The following is a 19,471-nucleotide window of genomic DNA, read 5'->3' on the forward strand; positions in this document are numbered from 1 at the left end:
ACCTCCTGACTTTGGCTGTTTTTGGTCTGGGAGTAGTAGCGAATAATAGTGTTCTGCTCCGATGAGCATGTCGACCTTTCCCGGTTTATAGAAATCCGGATCTGCCAATGGGCAATTGTTTGGTATGTTCAAGTTCATTTCATCGAGTGCCTGCGCTGGTTGATCAGCAATTATCTGAGGTAGTACGAATGCTTCAATTCTTTGCTTAAATCCGCCGTGAAGTGATTTTATTAGAACATTTACTCGTGCTCTGCTGGTCTTTGACTGACCTCCAATTCCTTCGATGCGTAATGTTGTATCATTAAGTTTTACTGACAACATTGATGCCATTCGTTCAGAGATCAGGTTGATCTGTGATCCTGAATCCAGCAAGGCTCTGAAATTGGCTCTCTGTCCATTGTTTGCTTCTACTGCTACTTTTGCTGTAGCTAACAGGTTGTAATTATTGTTACTTGCTGCGCCAACCGTCGGTGCTCTTGGTTCTGTACTTACGCCCGATGGTATGTCCAAGTGCAGCAGTGTATTGTGTTTTTTGTCGCATTTGAAACATGTCCGACCTGGGCATGCATTTGTTTTGTGGCTTGTTTTAAAACAGTTGACACACAATTTCTGCTTTTGTACCCAATTTAGTCGTTCTGATGGTGATTTGGAGCGAAACTCATCGCATCCGTAGAGCCAATGGCTTGCCTTCTTGCAGAATGAGCAGAGAGGCGTCTTCGATTTTCCAGTATTTACTGTTGCACATGTTGTGCCTTTTGGCTCTTTCCTTGACATTTGTGTCTTTTTGCCTGTTCCTAGAACTCGAACTCTTTGTTCTAGGAACTGAAGCATTGTGTCCAAGGCCTGTATTTCCTTTGAGCTTCCCAATGATTGCTCGTACAAGGCTCTGTTAGTGACATCTAGCTTATTTTTGATGACGGCAATCAATATTGGATCCCATGTGGATATATTGATGCCCAATCCCTTTAGTGATGCCAGGGATTCGATAGTTGTAACGTACAACTCTTTTAATGACTTGGAGTCGTCATTAACTGTGTTATAATTTAGGAAGCGGTTTAATACCGTGCTAGCGACGTCTCTGGGATTGTTGTATGTATCAATCAGAATTTCCCAGGCGCTCAAATAGTTTTCTTCCTTTAGATCGATATGTCGGATCAATCTTTCTGCCTCTCCAGTTACGGTTGTTTTCAGATACCACATCTTCCGAACTGTGGGCATGTTTGTTTCATGTATCATACATGAAAACAGGTCATAGAACTGGGACCATTTCAGTATGTCCCCATCAAACTTGGGAATGTTAATGCGTGGAAGCTGCACGTCATTATTGTTTGATGTGGCTGGTTTTGCCAATGCACTTTGAACCTCTTTTTCCAGGGTCAGGTAGGCTTCCATGTTGTATCCTCCTTCCTCTGGGTTATCGTATTCTTCGTGAATAGTAAAATGGACTTCTTGTGCTTGAATCCATAGTGATTTTATCAAATCACTTGATGTACGTCCTCCCGCCTCTGAGAATTGTCTCAGAATGCGTTTTATGGACGCTACTATGGCCTTTTGTCGGCGACATAGTGAAGGCAATTTGCTGTAAGTCTCCGTGGTGACAGCGTGTTCCTCCATTTCGCCTCTTACTTGGGTTCGGGGTCACCAACTGTTAATGTGTGATTGTGTGTGTGTTTTGGTATGCATACGGTACATAAACCGTCTACAAATTTGTCGTCGCAACTAGAACTTGAACCAGTTGGACTGCGGAGAGGGATTCCTACGTCGAGCAAATGAGGGTCTGAAGACACGGCGACAGCCTCTGTTGATTGCAGTTGTAGAGAATGAGTGAACAGGCAGTGATGGTACTGTTTCTGATACTCATTTTATTCAACAAACTTAATTTCTATTTATAGGTAACAAAAGGTACAGAAAGTGCTGAGTCTAGTAAGAATATGGTAAAAGGGAATTGGAATTAATATTGAATTAATTTGGATTTAATATGATATTGTGTTATTGGGCAATTGTGATAGTCAGCAATTGCACCAGTGTTTTTGCCCTCTGACGAGCGATCGCATCGTTGGCAGAAATTGCTGCAGAAGCGGTTATTTTTGACTCAGCTACAATGCTTTGTCGTTTGTTATTATGTCTCCCGTTACATGGGTCGACCTGACTTATTCGATAAGTGTATATTATGTAATATTAATTACTGCATAAATATGCGACTGAACAGGCAGTGATGGTACTGTTTCTGATACTCATTTTATTCAACTGCAATCAACAGAGGCTGTCGCCGTGTCTTCAGACCCTCATTTGCTCGACGTAGGAATCCCTCTCCGCAGTCCAACTGGTTCAAGTTCTAGTTGCGACGACAAATTTGTAGACGGTTTATGTACCGTATGCATACCAAAACACACACACAATCACACATTAACACAGGTGAACAACTTGAGATAAAAGCCGGAAAGTTATACTGTTTGTTAATTCTGCTTGTAAATGTATCCTTTCCACTACTGACAAAACAAAATTACAAATATATTTTTGACCTGAACTGCGGTAAGTCTCGTCCAGTTTCATAATTTTCGTATGTGTGCTTAAATACCCCACTGGTCGACAATGGGTTAGTAGTTCGCATTAAATTCTCGAAAATCATATACCTCGATTTTGCTATTCGATTTAATATTTTTAGCTACCTGGGATCCTCGGCATAGAACACACACTTTTATTTGATTGTTAAAACAATTTTCTAAAAGATTGGTTGTGTTTAAGGACTCCCATTTTATTGGATTGTTTTAAAATAAGGTTTAAACAAGAGGGTAGTTTGCTCGGCATGCAGCTATGGTATACGATACATATAATGTTATTCTATCGCAAAAAAATCATCGCATTTGACTTGGTTTTGGAAAATTACGCATCTCTAAGAGCTTCACATCGCGACTATCGTAGTATATCGGTAAAAGAGATTAGGGCGCGTAGTTTGAAATATAAATCTGAAGCAATTAAAATCACTGCAGTGAATAAAAAATGCATTGTATTTATTTTTCAATACAATACATTAATATAAATATAATATATAATATAAAAGAATTTGAAATTCGGCCAATTCCGTTCCGTTGTTCCATCCATTTGGTCAACTGAAAGGCTGACAAATAAATCCGACTAAACCCAAAAAACCCACAAAAATAAAATGTTTTGATTTTCTTTGTCAATTTGTTATATATTTTGTTTCAATTGTTTTGTTAATTGTTTTCTATTTGTTTTGTTTTGCTATTTTGTTGCCATCACAGTTCGGTTATCACAGATGCGTTTCCATTCTATTTAATATCTCTATCTCTATCTATCTCTATCTCTATCTCTCTCTTCCATCCTGCTCGCCTGCCACTTTACCAGGGGCGCCCCAATTTCTCGGCATCCTCTGGCATGGGCGACGGGGCTGGACTCTCGCAATCGCTGTGATAACCAGATGAGGCGGGGCTGAGGGGTGCCGCATTGGATGATGAGGAGCAGTCCATTTCGCTCTCACTCTCGACGACGGCCATTGTTGTCTGGGCCTCGTGGAACTGCTGCAGGTTCTTGTAGATGCGTCCCAGATGCGTCATCACCGACTTGCCGAGATCAACGCTCATGCCAGGTGTGGAGGCCATGACACGTGACACCTCATTGACGGCATTCATGTAGCCATTACGGAAGCTATCCAGAGGCAGGGCGGACTGGGCGGGCTGTGCGGCTGGTGTAGAGGCGGATGTTTTCTTTGACTTTTGCTGGCGCATAAAGATCACAGCTGATTCGAGCATTTCCGCCTTGTCCATGCGCAGGATGCCATCATCGCCGCGCATCTCGGCGACAAGTGTCTTCAGGTTGTCCAGGCACTTGTTGATGCGTGCCCGACGCTGGCGTTCCAGCAGTGGCTTCTTCACCTTCTGGTAGATCTGTGTCTTGGTGGTGTATTCCATTTTTACGAGTTTTTGTGTGCAGCAAACGAAATGTGGCTCGTTTTTTGCTCTTGCGATGTTGCCTTGTAGATGGCTGTATCGTGAATGATGTTGTTCCCCCGACAGCGATGCGCTTTTATACCCTGGGCACACACACCGCCAGTGCCTGCCCCCCCGCCCCCGAACGAGAATCCACCCTCGGCACGCATGCGCGACTTCGCTGCGTCTCGCTCGCACACACACACACACAGGATCCCGGGGGTACGGTACGCTGCTACACCACAACTCTGCACTGCTCTGGCGCACAGGCGGCACAGGCAGCGGGAGTAGAGTCGAAGAGTTTTGGAACAGCTGCAACATGCTCCGAGGACAATCGCACACACAATCCTTGTGGCTCGTGGCGTGGGAACCGAGCTGAAAGTAAGTTTCTCACACAATTTTTTCTCGTTTGTTTTCCCTTTTGGCCACATGCTTCGCTCGTCTCGTTTTTTTTTTTTTTAAGGATCAGGGCACATTTTTGCAGCTGTCGCTCTTGTTGTTGCTGTTGCTGCTGCTGCTGCTGCCCCTGCCCCATGCTCCCTGCGTTCGCATTGCTCTTTAGGCCGGTGTTATTATCCTTAATGCATACTTCAGTGCCTCATCCTGTCGGTTGTCGGTTGTCGGAGCTATGTCGTTCGTGGATCGCAGATCCGAGAGTCGGAGTCTGAAGTCGCAGCTGAGGAGCTGGAGTCGGGGGCATCTGGTTGTGCGTGGGCCGCTGCTCTCTCTCTCTCTCTCTCTCACTCTCTCACTCTCTCATTGTTATCCTGCCGTGGCATCTCCGCTCTGCTTATTGTTTCATCAATGCATGCAGATGATGATGGCATAATGCCTCTTGCCGTCCGCTTTCCGTTCCCACACTGCCCGCCCTGCCCGATGATGAGTGGTTATTGGACACAATTAGGGATGTGGCAGATTGGCTGCATGTTGGGTCGTGTCGGGTCGTGCTGCTCGCTGGGCGAGAAGTTGGGAGAGTTTCGAGAGGGAGGGCCATGGCCAAACGGGCGCTGGAAGTGTGCCCTGCCGCCTGAGGTGAGACTTTGACCTGAGGTGAGGCATGGCATGCGCTGCCATATGTACCTCCCCATGCCGATCTCTACCGATCGCAACCCCCCGCCTAATTGGTATGTAATAGGTGGACTTAATGATCGATCGATGGCACGGGGATGTGAGATGAGGTGAGGAAAGTCGAGGGGAGAGGTGGCTGTGTTGATCCTTGACAGCATTCAACTTTAATGGGCGAAGCAGGGAGTTGGTGTTGGGAGGTTGTATTGGTTAATTTTAGGTGGTAAATACACATGTTTTAGGGCGATATATTGTCGTATTTGAGGCGCACTGCGAACATAGTGGTAGTGGGTGTGGGAGTACCCTTTTTTATGCCCTGTAGCGTACATATAAGGAGATGGATACATGTCGGTGGAGTACCACAGCGAAGTTGTGGGTTTGATAAATGTACCAACATATTTAAGAACTTAAATAATTTGTTCTTAAATGTTGCTTATCTAAAAATAAACGCAGCAAATACGGTTTGTCCATAATCGTAGGTGTCGTATTATATTTTGTCTCCTTAAAATGTGGATTTAAATTATTTATGGATATTTTGACATACATGTGTATGTGTGTGCTTAAAATATTTAGATACATACAATATTAAATATTAATGCCGAAATTACATTACTGGAATATCAATTATATATATTTGCAAAATGAAAATTGAACTTTCCGTTGATATCCAATTGAAATTTAAATTTAACTTCATCAGTTTATTAATATATTAAAATAATGTAAAATCCTTTTGTCGGAAACCTTTTCTTTTTCCACACACAACTAATCCCTATACTCATTGAGTAGTCAGTAATATAATGAACATGAGTCCAATTCCATGCACTCAGGTAGGAGCATTCAGATGAAGAAAAACCTGCAAATTGGCTCATTGTTCAGTTAATTTGTTTTAGTAACATCCCCAGAAAGGTCTTTAAAAATGTCCACTGCTCAAATCTTTCAATTGTTCAACTGCTTATATTTTTATGTGCAAAATATTTATAACAGCCTGTTCCTTTTTATCTTTTTATTACACTCATTCTAAAATATTTATTCCTATCTATTTCCATGCACCCAATCTGTCGGCACGTGTCGAGCGTCGTGCGCCACCGTTCCTTAAATGGCTGGGTGGAAGGAAGGTGGTCTGCTATTTTGCCTGCAATCCGCTCGTTTTTCCATAGATTGAATTGATACTTTAATCATAATATTCAAATATTACCCTGCTTGTATTTAGCCTTTGAATAATTACTACCAACAATAAATATACTCCATATAAAGTACTTAGAGCCATGGAGTCTAAAGCCCTGCATTTACCTTAATTTATTTAACTCTAGGCCTTGCCTATTAGAAACCTTTTCGATGCAATGAAAATACCCAATTTAATATTTCCGCTCTTCAATTTCTTATTGGAGGAAGCTGTAAAAGAAATAAGCAAGACCCAAATAATAAAAAAGATGTTCAAGGATTTTCAGTTCATATTTTGTGTGTGTTTGTATTTCTTTTCGTGTTTGTATTCTTTTGCTGTCGCATTGTTGAGATCGCTTATGTGGTAAACAAAATAAATGTTTATGTGGTAAGTACGAGTATGGGTACAAAAACAAACTTCTGATCAAATGATCTTGACAAAAGTAAATAAAGCATGTCCTATCACAGACTTAACTTAAAGCCCTATAACGTGGTCATAATTTTTAACACTTATCGAGGATGATTAATGAGGATCATTGTAAAGCATTTCTAAAGCTGCAGTTCCATTGCGCGATTGCCCGATGGGGATGATGGCCAGCCAATCGATGGATTTACCAGGGGCGCCAAATCTGACCGGTGCTGATCTGGAGCAGAGACTGTGGCGCTGGCAGGGAGCTGACGCTGCAATCGCTGTCGCTGCAATAGCCGCTGGACACGGGACTGCAGGCATCCCGGCTGGGCGCCATGGAGGAGCGGCTGCTGATGCTGCTGCTGCTGCTGCTGCTGTTGCCGCCGCAGATGATGGAGAGCGGGGCATTTATTGGCCTGGGTGCCGCTCTGGGCATTTCCAATTGGTTGAGTCGCATGCCGAGGTGTGTCATCAGATGTGTGCCAAAGACGACATCCACATTGGGCAGGGAAGCCAATGCGCGGGAGACCTCATCGGCAGCGCGGATGAAACCGTCGCGGAAACTCTGCTCTGCGTTGGTGGTGGAGGCGACTTTGGCTGCAGCAGCGGTGGCCTCAATCCTCGCCTGCTTGAGTTTGCGCAAATGATCGACGGTGACCTCCAGAATGTCGGCCCTATCGAATTTGCCATCACCGTTCGAGACGGTGCACTGGGCCATCAGATCTTTGAGCTCGTCCAGGCACATGTTGATGCGGGCCCGACGCCTGCGTTCCAGCAGTGGCTTCATCACCTTGCGGTACTCGTACGTCTTGGAAACTTCGTATTTGGTGGTGGCCATTGTAGATGAGATTTGTTGTCTTGACGTAAAATTGTGAATGTGGAAAACTTGTTGGCAGATCTCTGGCTGGGATCCGGTTGTTCACTGCACGTCGAATTTGTTGAGAATGTTGCTCTCGTCTCCAGTTACCGCCGCTTTTATAGCTGCACGTGCCGGCAGCGACGTCTCGTGCTCAGCGCGCGCAGAGAGAGCGCGCATGCGCTGAGCAGAGCGAACGAGAGAGAGAGAGAGGCACCACCGGAGCGACGACGACCACCTGCCGTCAGTCACTGGGTCGGGTCGAGCCGAGCCAAGCCGAGCCAAGCCGAGACGAGTCGTTTGGTCGTGTCGTTACGAATCGTTACTCGACGTTACCCGACGACCACGATCCTCGCCTGCTTTTCGGTGGTGGGTTTTTCTCGACAAACAAGTCGCCTTGGCAGGGGATGAAGACGATGTGCTGGTGTGTCTCTCCTCCACTCCTGTGTTGGTGCTGCTGTTGCTGCAGCTCTTGGCGGTGGTGGTGGTTGCACATGCGGCTGATGCACGTGTGTGTGTGTGTTTTCTTGTGTGTGCTCTCCACTGTTTTCTTTTAGCCTGACATTCGAATCGTGGGAAACACTTTGCCCTCAAGTTTCCCACAAGATTTTTCTCGCTCGTTGGTGTTATAAGTTATAATCGGAGGTAGGGCGAGCGAACGTACCCCGAGTCCGTGTCTGATCCGTGTCCCCGAGGTCCGAGTTCCGAGCCCTTATGCACATGGCACAGTGGGTCAAACCACTGCACACATGCGGGAATTTCTGCATCGCTCTATGACCGACTCTGAATGAAGCAAGGTTTGCCTTCCATTCTACCTATGTACGTGTTTTTTTTTCTTTTTTGGACCTGTGAATATTTCAGGCAAGGTATTCTACGGTTTTCCTACTTGCTTTCCGGACTCTGTGACGGTGCGTGAGAAATAAGGTGGGTCGTGGAAGGTTGATTTTCACACATGCGGGAATTTCTGGATCTCTATGACCGACTCCGATTGAAGGTTTTCCATCCATGTACGTGTTGTTTTGGACTTGTGAATATTTCAGAATTTTAGGCAAAGTATTTTACGGTCTTTAAGGTGGCTTGGTCCTGTGTTCTACTTGCTTTGGTTAATTTCCGTACTCTGTGACGGTGCGTGGGAATCAGAGTTTCGGATATAAGGTGCGTCAGGGAAGGTGCCTCTGGGAAGGTGCCTGTGCGAAGGTGCCTCTGGGAAGGTGCCTCTGGGAAGGTGCCTCATGGAAGGTGCCTCTTGGAAGGTTGATGCGTTGCAATTAGCAGGAGACACTGCTTCAGGGTCTTTCTAGGCGTAGTGTGTGAACTGTAGGGAGATCTCTGCGCAGTCTGCCCTTGCAGGTTCTCTGTGGGTGTTGAAACGGAAAAGCAATTCTGGTATTTCCGTTAAAGATGTTGCAAAAGAAGGTTAATGGGAATGTGATTTTGTGCAGGCTGGTGTCAGAATCAGTGTATTGGTTTGTTCTTTTACATATATTGAAAGTAAAGTTCTTGATGGGATAATTGTAGCTCCCCTTTTAAGTTCCGCCTTTGGATAAATATTTATTATTATAATTAATTAAATAATTTATTATTTATTATATATTTTTTATGTAATTATTTTTTTTATTTATTTTTTTGCTTAGCTTTAAAATTTGCCCCCAAGTTTTCTGCTCACTTGCACCACTGTAAATCTGACCGTGCTCCGAGTGCGAGTCATTCAGAGTGGCGAAGAGAAAAAAAAACCTACCACCTGCCCTTTATTTTACTTAATTTTTGTTTCTTGTGTCAGACGTGGGCCCAATAGGTTCTCTGTCCCGCTTCTGGCATCCGTCCGTCTCTTTCCCTCCAGCAGGTCGGTTGTCAATTATGAATGCTGGAATTGTAGCTTCTGTTGAACACTTGGGCAAACGGCTGGGCCCAGGGGCCAACACAGAGAGAGAGAGAGAAGAGAGAAGGGAACGCTAAGTGGCATGCCTGGGCACGTCGGGACATCATCATCGTGGGACCCAGTGAGGGTATAGGTATAGGGATAGGGTAGGGAAGGGATACGTATAGGGATGGATGGATCGAGGGACATGCAAACTAAATGACTGTACGGCAAATTGACACACACTAAAGATTAAATGTATCGCATTCGTTAACTATATAAACAATATACGTGGCCGGTTTAAAAACTCTTGACAGGAAGTCTGGGCCAAAGACAGACAGAGACAGACTGTAACATAAAGAAAGAGACAGAGACAGTAAGAGAGAGAGAGAAAGAGAGAGATAAAGCATTGCGTGCTGAGAGTGTGCTGAACAACAAGCCGTTACAATTTTCTGTCCGAGTCGAGTCGAGTGTGAGAAAATTTTTCGAGCTGCACATGGCCGTGGTGCCTCACTCCATTCCATTCACTCCACTCCATCTCTATAGATAGGGGCCCATTTGGGCACGCAACGGGGTTGGGCTTATTGTCAATGCAGCGGCAGCAGCAGCAGCAGCAGCAGCATTTTATTTGTGGTTGTTGCAGCATCGACTGTTGTCGCTGTGGCAGCGCACTGTGTAATTGAATATGTATGGGCCCGATGCGCATGCCCGGCACGCCAAACGCGCGACAGAAGCACGCAGAAAAAAAAGGGCTGACCAGAAGCTCGCTGAGCGAGAATGAAATGCAAAAAGAAAAAGATTTGAGCTTCATCTGCGACAGGAAATTATCATTTGTGGGGAATGACTGGGGCTGCCGCGTCCTCATTTGCATCGATTAAATTTGATGTTTGTTGGGGGATTTGTTGCTGAGAGTGGAGAGAGTGGAGTGAGAGAGCTACGCAGATTTAGTGGCGATGTTGAAGGTCAAATTCCAATGGGTTTTTTTTTGGGGTGGCATGCAAGGGATTTTTATTTAATTTTTTTATATTTTTATTTATTAAATTGGGTTTTTTAAAGTTGATTTTGGGTTCTGTAACGATGGGATACCTATGATTATGAATGGTATAGCAGCATTTAATGATTCACTATTCACTTTCAATTTCAGTGTAAATTCCCCACCCCCATAACATATCAAAAGAAACCACAAACAAACGACTCTAAATGACTTCATTTACTAAGCCTCTTGGGGGTTTTTTACTCGCTTGAAAAATCGCCTGGATTGTTTTCAATTACAATCCAATTTGATTGCATTAAATTTGAATTTTTATCTGTAAATATCAAGTTCAAAAGCCCCTTTAAAAGTCAACTGTAATTAAATAAAAAATTACACAAAATAAATTCAATTTTTGTTGTTTTATATATTTGTATGACTTATAATTTAATATAACATTTATGCTACTGCTATGGCTAAAAGAGAATTATTATCACAAAATTTATTATGTATTCTTTACAATCAACACCCATCGAAGGACTCCAGGACCGACGATTGTCCCCCGTGTGTTGGTGTGGCGCAACTTTCTGACTGGGCTGCCACTTGTTGCAGTGGCAGTGGCAGGCTGCTATCACGCAACTTGTTTCGCACGAACGTAAGTTGCTGCTGCGACAGCTTCATTCATTCATGGAACGAAATGCGCTTTTTTGTTGTTGTTGTTCGTTTTACTCATTCATTCATGCATTTTGGCCGCTTCTAACTACCGGTTTTTGCGCACGTTGGCGCTGGCCCGGTTGCTGCTGCTGCCGTTCTTACTGCTGCTGCTTTTGATGCTGCCTGCTGCTGAGGCTCTTGTTGCAGCCACGGATGTACAAGATGTTGCGGCTTCTAGCTGCGCCAGATCTGGCTGCTGTTTAGCAAAAGCTTCTGCTGCTTTGATGATCATTTTGTGGCATCTATGAGGGGTTGGTGATGCCACTATTGAAGCTCTGGAGATGCTAATATTGCTGAGGCAACTGTAGATAGAGCTGCTCATGCTACAGCTTCTGCTGATGATGTTCTGGTTCTTTGAGATGTTTTGTTCCTGTTATATCCTTTGCTTGAAGCCTTTGTTGCTGCTTAAATGGTTGCCTCTGATAATGTTGCTGCTGCACATGCAGATGTTGCTGCTGCGTTTGCTGGACTTCTATCTGAGTCTCTGAGATTTGCCTGCTGATCAAGCTACTTCTGTGGCTCCTTCTGTAGCTCCTTCTGTGACTCCTTCTGTAGCTCCCTCTGCAGCTCCTTCTGTAGCTCCCTCTGTAGCTCCTTTTGTAGCGCCTTTTGTTTCCGCTTCCCTTGCGCTTTGCTGTGTTGCCTCCTTCGGTTGTTGCTACTGCGAATGCCAATAGAAGCTGCCCGCCGCCGTCTCCAGGCAAATCACCAAATGCTCCTCCTCGTAGCCCGTCAGCGTCTCCATGAGCATACGCTGCTCATTGGCCTGATTCTGGGCAATCTCCTCCAGGCTGTCGTACCGCTGGCCATCGCTGCTGGCCTGGCCCTGGTTGCCTCTGCCGAAGCGTTGCAACATTTTGGCAAATAAATTCTTAACTTTCGACATTTTTGTGTGCGTATTATTTTCACTTTCAGTGCTTTCAGTGTTCTAATCGCGTGGGCTGGCAAATTGTAACTGTTGTGGCCGGATGGCAAGTGGCGCGCTTTTATAGCTGGCAGAAGCAACCCACCACCAACGCCACCCAAAAACCGCACCACCCAAAACAACAAGTGCCACATGTGCCCGACACATGTGCAAACTCACTGCGCAACAGCAACAGCAGCAACAGCAGCAGCAGCAGTATCCTCATCTTCAATGGCAACAGCAGCCCAACGTTCGCCTGCCACGCTTTCAGCGTGAGGGGCCCCGAAGCAAGCTCAACACGTGCAGGATAATCGTGTCTCCCTGCCCTTCCCTTCCCTTCCCTTTTTTTTGTGTTGAATTTCATCTCTTCCTTTTTTGTGTTTTTTTTTTTTCAATATAACGAATGCACAGAATAAATATTGAGAGCGTCGAGCAGTTGTGGTTCCCATGGATAAGGTTTTGCCAGCAAGCAAGCAACGAGGACGGGCCCTTCCCCTATCCTGGCCGAGTGAGTGAGTGCGTATCTCGTATCTCTCGTTTTCAGGCTAGGGGAAAAGTATCCCACGGTTCGAGTGGCAGCTGTTTGCAATTTAGGCCACAGCCCCGCTCATTTCATTTCGCTGCCTTGTATATTGGAGGACGGTTGGTGGTTGGTTGTTGTTGTTGTTGTTGTTTGCCTCTTCTGACACATATTGCACTTGCTGGCTGCCGAAGCCGAGCTGAAGCGAAAGCAGAGTTGGTTCAACTTTGGTTAATTGCATCACTCGCCGCGCGGGTCACGCGTACGCTGCTCAGCCGCCTTTCCACCTGATTGATTGTCTGGCTCTGTGGGCTCTCTGCCTGGCACACACCGCTTGGAAAGCTCAGCATTGCGCCCGTCGCGTGGCGCACAAGTGCTCCTCCGCGTGCTCCTCTGCTGATTGAGCGTGGGTCGGCCACGTGTGGGCCAACTCTGCGTGCAAGGTGCATTCATTTGCGGTGTACTCTCTGATGGTCTTTTAATAGAATTTTTCTGGGATTATAATTTGGAGTATTTGTCTTATGGGGTGGGTGGTAGGCGGGCTGCTTTTGGGGGGTGAGTGCTGGCGCTGGGTTGATTTGAGGTTGGTTTTTGGAAGAGTCAATGGTGCTTCAATGGGAACATTCAATTGAGTGAACCGTTTGGTCTGGGGTTTGTGGTAGGCAGACAAGTGGCAGGGCGGGGTTGTTACTAATTAGTGGAAGTGTTTGGGAAATTGTAATGTTTGTAAATGGTTGGCTCTATTTTACAATACGATTATTATTTTAGCTTGTAGTTAAAATAAGGGTTAAAAAATTTAAAGGAACATACATTTGTAAATTATTTGGCATCCATAGATTTTTAGGTAGGAATCCATACTTATAAGGTATGGTACAGACCCATAAAAAATTTTTCAAAAGAGCATTGAATAGAATACGTAAAGGGCTCAGCATTAAAATTAAATAAAGGGATTGCAACTTTTACTTAATTATTAGAAAACTATTTTGAAAAAAATTCTAAATATATTTTTGATGAAGTTTCAATTTAAAGGCATTTAATAATTAATTTTAAATTATTTGTTTTACTTATTGTAAAACAAATATTTTCCAATACAAATAAAAAGCCATCCACTTTACCTGCTTAAAGTATTTTCCCATGGTGTCCCACCTCAAGAAAAGAACAAGCAGATTAACACCCAGGAAATCAACTTTATTTCTTCCCCCCACCCTCAGTAAAAGCTATTCTAAAAGATCCCATAAATGCCTTCGCATGGTGCTAATGTCCGACAACAATTGTCCACTTATCGTTTGGCTAATTTATTTGTGGGCAAACATTTACCCAAGATATTTAAGCTGTCGAAAACAAACGAATGCAATGCGAATGCTACGAGGTGGTCGAGCATAATTGGCTCGAAGGATGGCCCAGGCCGTGGTCAACACTAAGTGGAATGGATCATCGATCTAGTACAATTATTCAACCTGAATGGATCATTGATCTACCCGTCTACGAGCTATAGCCAGAGAGACAGTAGCTAACGATCAATCCAAACTGTCAGCCGGCTACTGTGGCTTCTCACTCACCACTTGTTTGTGTCTGTATGTGTGTGTGTGGATCTCCATTAATGATTTGATGGGCCCATTGATGTGGTGCGCCCAGTGCTGTCAACGCCATGGACAGTCGATTCCGCCTCACCTTCGTCCAATCAATGCCAAGCTTGAAAGAGCCCTCGTTAAACTTCCTCTATGTCTGCGGGTGCGTTCGGATCGTCGCTCGTTCAATTAGCTCATGTCGTAAAGTACAAATAGCTATTGCGTACAGTTCCTTGGAAACCCCGAGAGCTTGGCCATAATCATTAAGCCAAGCCAAGACCTAACCAAGACGGGGACGGTACTGGACTGCCGGTAGCTGCTGCTGCCTTCGCGACCGTCTCGACGGCAATTTAAATTAAACAATCGTCAATGACGGCGACAAGAGTGAAAAACTAAAGTAAAGCAGCCAGCAATCAGTCAGAGTCTGTCTGTCTGTCAGTTAGTCAGTCTACCAGTCTGCCAGTCTGCCAGTCAGTCAGTTAGTCGTCCGTCAGTCACACGAACGACAAACGAATGCTACTTGGGCCTGATAATAAGCGTCGCGCCGGCGCAATAAATGTGTGCCGACAGAGAGTGCCCTCATCTTGAGGCTTGTGTTGTTGCTGGCTCCGCTTCTGTGTATCAGTATCTCTGCCTCTATGTGTGTGTGTGTGTGTAATCGTAACCATATAAGCGTCTTAAATGGCAGGTGTGCACATCGCGTGGGAAACACACGACGCGTCTCGAGCGGTTCTCACGATATGAAAATCGAGCAAAACAAACCCAAGACCGACCGACAACCTGACAACCGTTCGCCACTTTCTAGGGATTCGAATTGGATTGCTATACGAAGGGATTGGAGTACGTATTAAGGGTTGTCCGTTGCTCGTTGCTCGTTGCATGTGGCAGAGAGAGGGTCCCTCCGGGTCCCCATTAATATCGTCCAAGATTTATGGGGAAAACAGAGTGAGCGAGAGGGGTGCCCGGGCAAAGGATTGCGGGTTGCTTGTTAAGATGAGATCACATTAGGACCAGCCCATGCTAGAGTTACAGATTAGATGAGAGTCAGCCCAAATAGGGGCAAGAGCTATTTATATTACCACAAAAAAAAAGAAGGACTCTATGTATCCCATAGTTAGATGAGAGCTGTGAACACACAACCCTCAATCAGTTTTTGTCCCCTCAATCTATTAAAGAGCCTCAAAATATTGGGATAATATTGAGAAAAAAAAACTAAAAAAAAAGATTTATAACTTGAGAAAAGATTACTGAGTTCGTAGATCGTATTTAGAGGATTCCAAAGATGATTTTAAACAGCGAATGACCTCAGCTAGAGGTGAGAATTATACTCATAGCATGTAGACTCAGGGCAAGATTCCAAACACACACAAAACACACATTAAATGTGTGTCATAACCGAAGCATGCCATAGCCCCTATAGCTAGGACCCATCCGCAGTAAACTCCTCCTTCCATCTGCTCAGACGAGAACGAGAACAAGGCATCAATAAGCCACAACAAGACAAATACAATTTAGCTGAGTTTGATTTTCATTTGCTTGGCCCAAACCAAATCAGTTAGTAACAGACAATTGCACGACGTCCTTTCGGTTCTCACGTCTTGGCCAGCATTTTACGGTTTTAATTGCAGTTACAATAGGGCACACAGGACACACACTCCTTGGCTAGACAATTGCCGAGTAGCAGAGAGAAAGAATAAAAAGACAGATAGACAGACAGACGGACGGACGAAGGAACCTTCTTTGCACAACGATTTCCTTTCCCACGCACGCACAGCCATAAGATTTCTAGAGATTTCTGGCTACCTGCAAGGCAGGTCCTCCTCGCAGGACCCAGGACTACTCGACCTGCGGGGTATAAAAGGCAGTGCAGCAGCCGACAACAGCATCATTCGAGCAGCATCCTGCAAACCGTGAACACATCTCTTCCACACACACACACACATCTCTTCTGCTCCTCTGCAAAGCAAAAAGCGATCTTAAAAAAACGCAAAAATGGCTCCACAGGCAAACAGCGAAAGCAGCGCATTCGTATCGAAGACGCAGCACTATCTGAAGGTGAAGAAGCCGCTGCTGGAGCGACAGCGCCGTGCCCGCATGAACAAGTGCCTGGACACGCTCAAGACACTGGTGGCCGAGTTCCAGGGCGACGATGCCATACTGCGCCTGGACAAGGCCGAGATGCTGGAGGCGGCACTTGTCTTCATGCGCAAACAGGTCGTCAAGCAACAGGCGCCCGTCTCACCACTGCCAATGAATAGCTTCAAGAACGGCTACATGAACGCCGTCAGCGAGATCTCCCGTGTGATGGCCTGCACCCCGGCCATGAGCGTTGACATTGGCAAGACGGTGATGACACATCTGGGCGCTGAGTTCCAGCGCATGCTTCAGTCCGATCAGCCACAGGAGCCCGAGCAGCCAACAACCCAATTGGAATCCACCTCACGTCCTGCCAGTCCCGCCTCGTCGGGATATCACAGCGATGCCGAGGAATCCGAGGCGGCTGCCAGCCCCAAGCCAGAATCCATGTGGCGTCCTTGGTAAATCAGCAACGACTTCGACTACGACTACGAATCCTGTGCCTTCCATTCAACGAATACGAATACGACTACGACTACGAATCCTGTCTTCCAATCAACAACAACAACGAATCATGTCTTCCAATTGACTCGTGCATACTGTGATAACAGCTTTACTTAGCACTTAGGCAAACCCCAAGCTTTACTTAGAACTTAAACGAACCACAAGCTTTAATATTTATAAGAACAAAAAAAAACGAGAAGGAACGTGCGAGTCGCTTCTGGGGACGCGACTCTACTTATACCCGTACTCAGTCAGCATAAACATTTTTAAGCATATGATTTTTTAGAATTTTAGAATTAAAAAAAAAATTTTACATTTAACATTTTTTTGCTACATCTGATATCTACATCTACAATGTATATTCTACATCTAACATGTAGATTGTACATGTTCCAATTAGATTCTACATCTCCTCCGCTAGGGGTTGCTCGCGCACTGAACGCGGCAGAGTGTGCGAGCGAGAAGGAAAATGACTTGCTTTAATGCGTCAGGAGGGGGAAGGGGAAGCAACTGAAAATTAATTTCTTCATTCTGGCTATAATTATGATCCGATCTGATTCAGATTCGGCAGTCTGGTAGATATGGGCATTCTCTACGACACTGCGTTTTTAGTTTTATCGTATCTTTAAAAATGTGCCTGCCACAGATTTTCGTCCTTTGTGGAGGCGGAAGGGGGCGGAGCGAAATTTTGAAATACACTTGTAACAGTGGGATATCACATGAGTCTGGAAACCAAATTTGGTTGCCCTAGCTCTTATAGTCTCTGAGATCTAGGCGCTCATCGAGACAGACAGACAGACAGACAGACAGACAGACAGACGGACAGACAGACATGGCTCTATCGACTCGGCTATTGATGCTGATCAAGAATATATATACTTTATGGGGTCGGAAACGTTTCCTTCTCTGCGTTACACACATCCACTTTTACCACAAATCTAATATACCCCTTAACTCTTTTTTGAGTACGGGTATAAAAAAACAACAGCAACAACAGCTTTAATAGACATTAAATAAAATAAAAAACACAAGAAAAACAAACTCACTTTGGCCTTATTTATTGATCTAACAGCAAATCAAAGACATTTTCGTAAATGAAATGGGAATTTACTCAGGCAAGGCAGCTGTTTTTGGCTCATTAAGTAGGAGATATTCTTGTTGAATACTTAACCAATCAATGAAATATTTCTTATTTTAGACCGTTAAGAAAGAAGGTACTTGAATCCAGAAGGCTGCAAACGAGACATGAATTTATTTTAAATGATTTAATATTTCCAAAGCGATAAAATATTCATATTTTCCATGAATTAAAATACCCATTGAAGTAACAAAAAAACTTGTCTAAGGAAGATTGTTCTCATTTTTTAAATTTTGTAGCTTCATTTAAATATTTAAAGGTTTTAGTCTATCAACATGAAAGATAAGGTATTAGATCCTAAACTAATAATAGGAAAATCCCTGAAAATTATAGCTTGTAATATTTACTACCATCTTCAATTATAAAACTTTCAATGCCATAGATCCTTCAATTTTATTGTTTGTAATCCATAATTAGCAGTTTACAAATAAATAAATAAAATATAAATTTAATCCTAAATTTCATGTTGCATATGTTACAAATTAATTTTAATCTTGAAAGTATATTCTTCTCCCTTTGGAAATTCCACAGATTACATATTTGCCTCATGTAAGTTGCCCAACTCATTGAAATAATTTCTGCGTTTATGTGTGAATTACACACACATTAGTTTAGCCCTCCTCCACCTGATAAATGAACCAAACACGAACGTTTTGTAAGTGACACCGCAGCTGGGGACCTCCACTGCAGCTCGTTGAACTCCCCCGAGTCCAAGTAGGAGGTCCCCTGGCCATAAGCACAAGACAAGACAAGCCAAGAGAAGACACTGGCCAGGCGACGCCCCCCGAGTGGCGAACCAAACTCGAGACCTGTCTACGCCCTGATCAACAGCTCGTTGCTGCCCGAGTGTGGTGCACGTGTTGCTGCCCCTGCCTGGCTGGCTGGCTGGCTGGATGGAGTGTTACCGAATCTGCATACCAGAACCCCTGGACAGGGATCACATATCTTTCTTCGATTAGGGAGGTTCTGGGACCAACCATCGAGTTAAACCGTCAATTACAACCCCCTTTTGTGCAGTGCACGTGCGTGTTGAATGATGGGCGGAGAACGGAGAGAACGGAGAACGGGACTCTTGAGGCCCCGGCGGTATTCGGTCCTCGGTTGATATCCTAAACCAACACTGACAATGCCCATGTGATTCCTGGAACCTGCCTCCCGCATATGCGACACACACAATCGCACATACTAATTTGTAAACTAAAAAAAAGAAAGAATAATACAAAAACAAAAAAAAAAAAAATTTAAAGAAATTCCAACATCGTCGCGCTGTCTCGTGTCAAGTGCATGGGTTTCACATTGTTGCCAACCACGCGAGTGTCTCTGTAACCCGACGACTAAAAGGACCCCACATGTGTCTGTCGTTGTATCACCACCACACAGATTATTGTCTGTGTTATTTTATCATTACAAAACCAAAGAAACCAAAGCCATGAGGTTCCAGCGCCCAAGGGGGCTTACTTACTTATACTCTCTAGCAATGATATGGGACATGTGATTTTGCATGGAAGAGTGGCTGGTTTCTAGGATATTGTGATAGGATATAGGATATTTAATTGGTATTATTAATGATCTGAAAAGAAAATGAATAAACGATTAGTAAAAGGCAGTTTAAAATAATTAAATAGAGCCAAGGAGGCGCTGAATTATTGATAAAAATATTTTTGTATAATTGTGGCATATTTTCAGTTAATAGTTTTACGCTCCACTTAAATATTAATGAGTAAAAATGTAAAAGGAAAAGATAAGCAATCAGTGGAAAATATTTTAAAAACCAATCCAAC

The 19,471-nt window shown here is 44.4% G+C and overlaps 4 protein-coding genes across 4 annotated transcripts; 1 reads left to right on the forward strand and 3 right to left on the reverse strand.

The window, feature by feature from the left end:
• Positions 1-3,318: 3,318 nt before the first annotated feature.
• LOC111066051 (enhancer of split m8 protein) lies at positions 3,319-3,999 on the reverse strand. The gene has a single exon (XM_022354502.2). It carries the CDS (start codon positions 3,927-3,929, stop codon positions 3,360-3,362), a length of 570 nt encoding a protein of 189 aa, XP_022210194.2. The 5' UTR covers positions 3,930-3,999; the 3' UTR covers positions 3,319-3,359.
• A 2,460-nt stretch (positions 4,000-6,459) lies between these two features.
• On the reverse strand, positions 6,460-7,516 carry LOC111066089 (enhancer of split m7 protein). Its single transcript, XM_022354540.2, has one exon. The coding sequence runs from the start codon at positions 7,418-7,420 to the stop codon at positions 6,785-6,787; it is 636 nt and encodes a 211-aa protein (XP_022210232.2). The 5' UTR covers positions 7,421-7,516; the 3' UTR covers positions 6,460-6,784.
• A 3,988-nt stretch (positions 7,517-11,504) lies between these two features.
• Positions 11,505-11,924, reverse strand: LOC111066099 (enhancer of split m6 protein). The gene has a single exon (XM_022354551.2). The coding sequence runs from the start codon at positions 11,864-11,866 to the stop codon at positions 11,639-11,641; it is 228 nt and encodes a 75-aa protein (XP_022210243.1). The 5' UTR covers positions 11,867-11,924; the 3' UTR covers positions 11,505-11,638.
• A 3,950-nt stretch (positions 11,925-15,874) lies between these two features.
• Positions 15,875-16,739, forward strand: LOC111066060 (enhancer of split m5 protein). Its single transcript, XM_041595002.1, has one exon. The coding sequence runs from the start codon at positions 15,965-15,967 to the stop codon at positions 16,511-16,513; it is 549 nt and encodes a 182-aa protein (XP_041450936.1). The 5' UTR covers positions 15,875-15,964; the 3' UTR covers positions 16,514-16,739.
• Positions 16,740-19,471: the final 2,732 nt, after the last annotated feature.

This window comes from Drosophila obscura, unplaced genomic scaffold (genome assembly GCF_018151105.1).
Source record: "Drosophila obscura isolate BZ-5 IFL unplaced genomic scaffold, ASM1815110v1 contig_4, whole genome shotgun sequence".
In the NCBI taxonomy this organism is placed as follows: Eukaryota; Metazoa; Arthropoda; class Insecta; order Diptera; family Drosophilidae; genus Drosophila; species Drosophila obscura.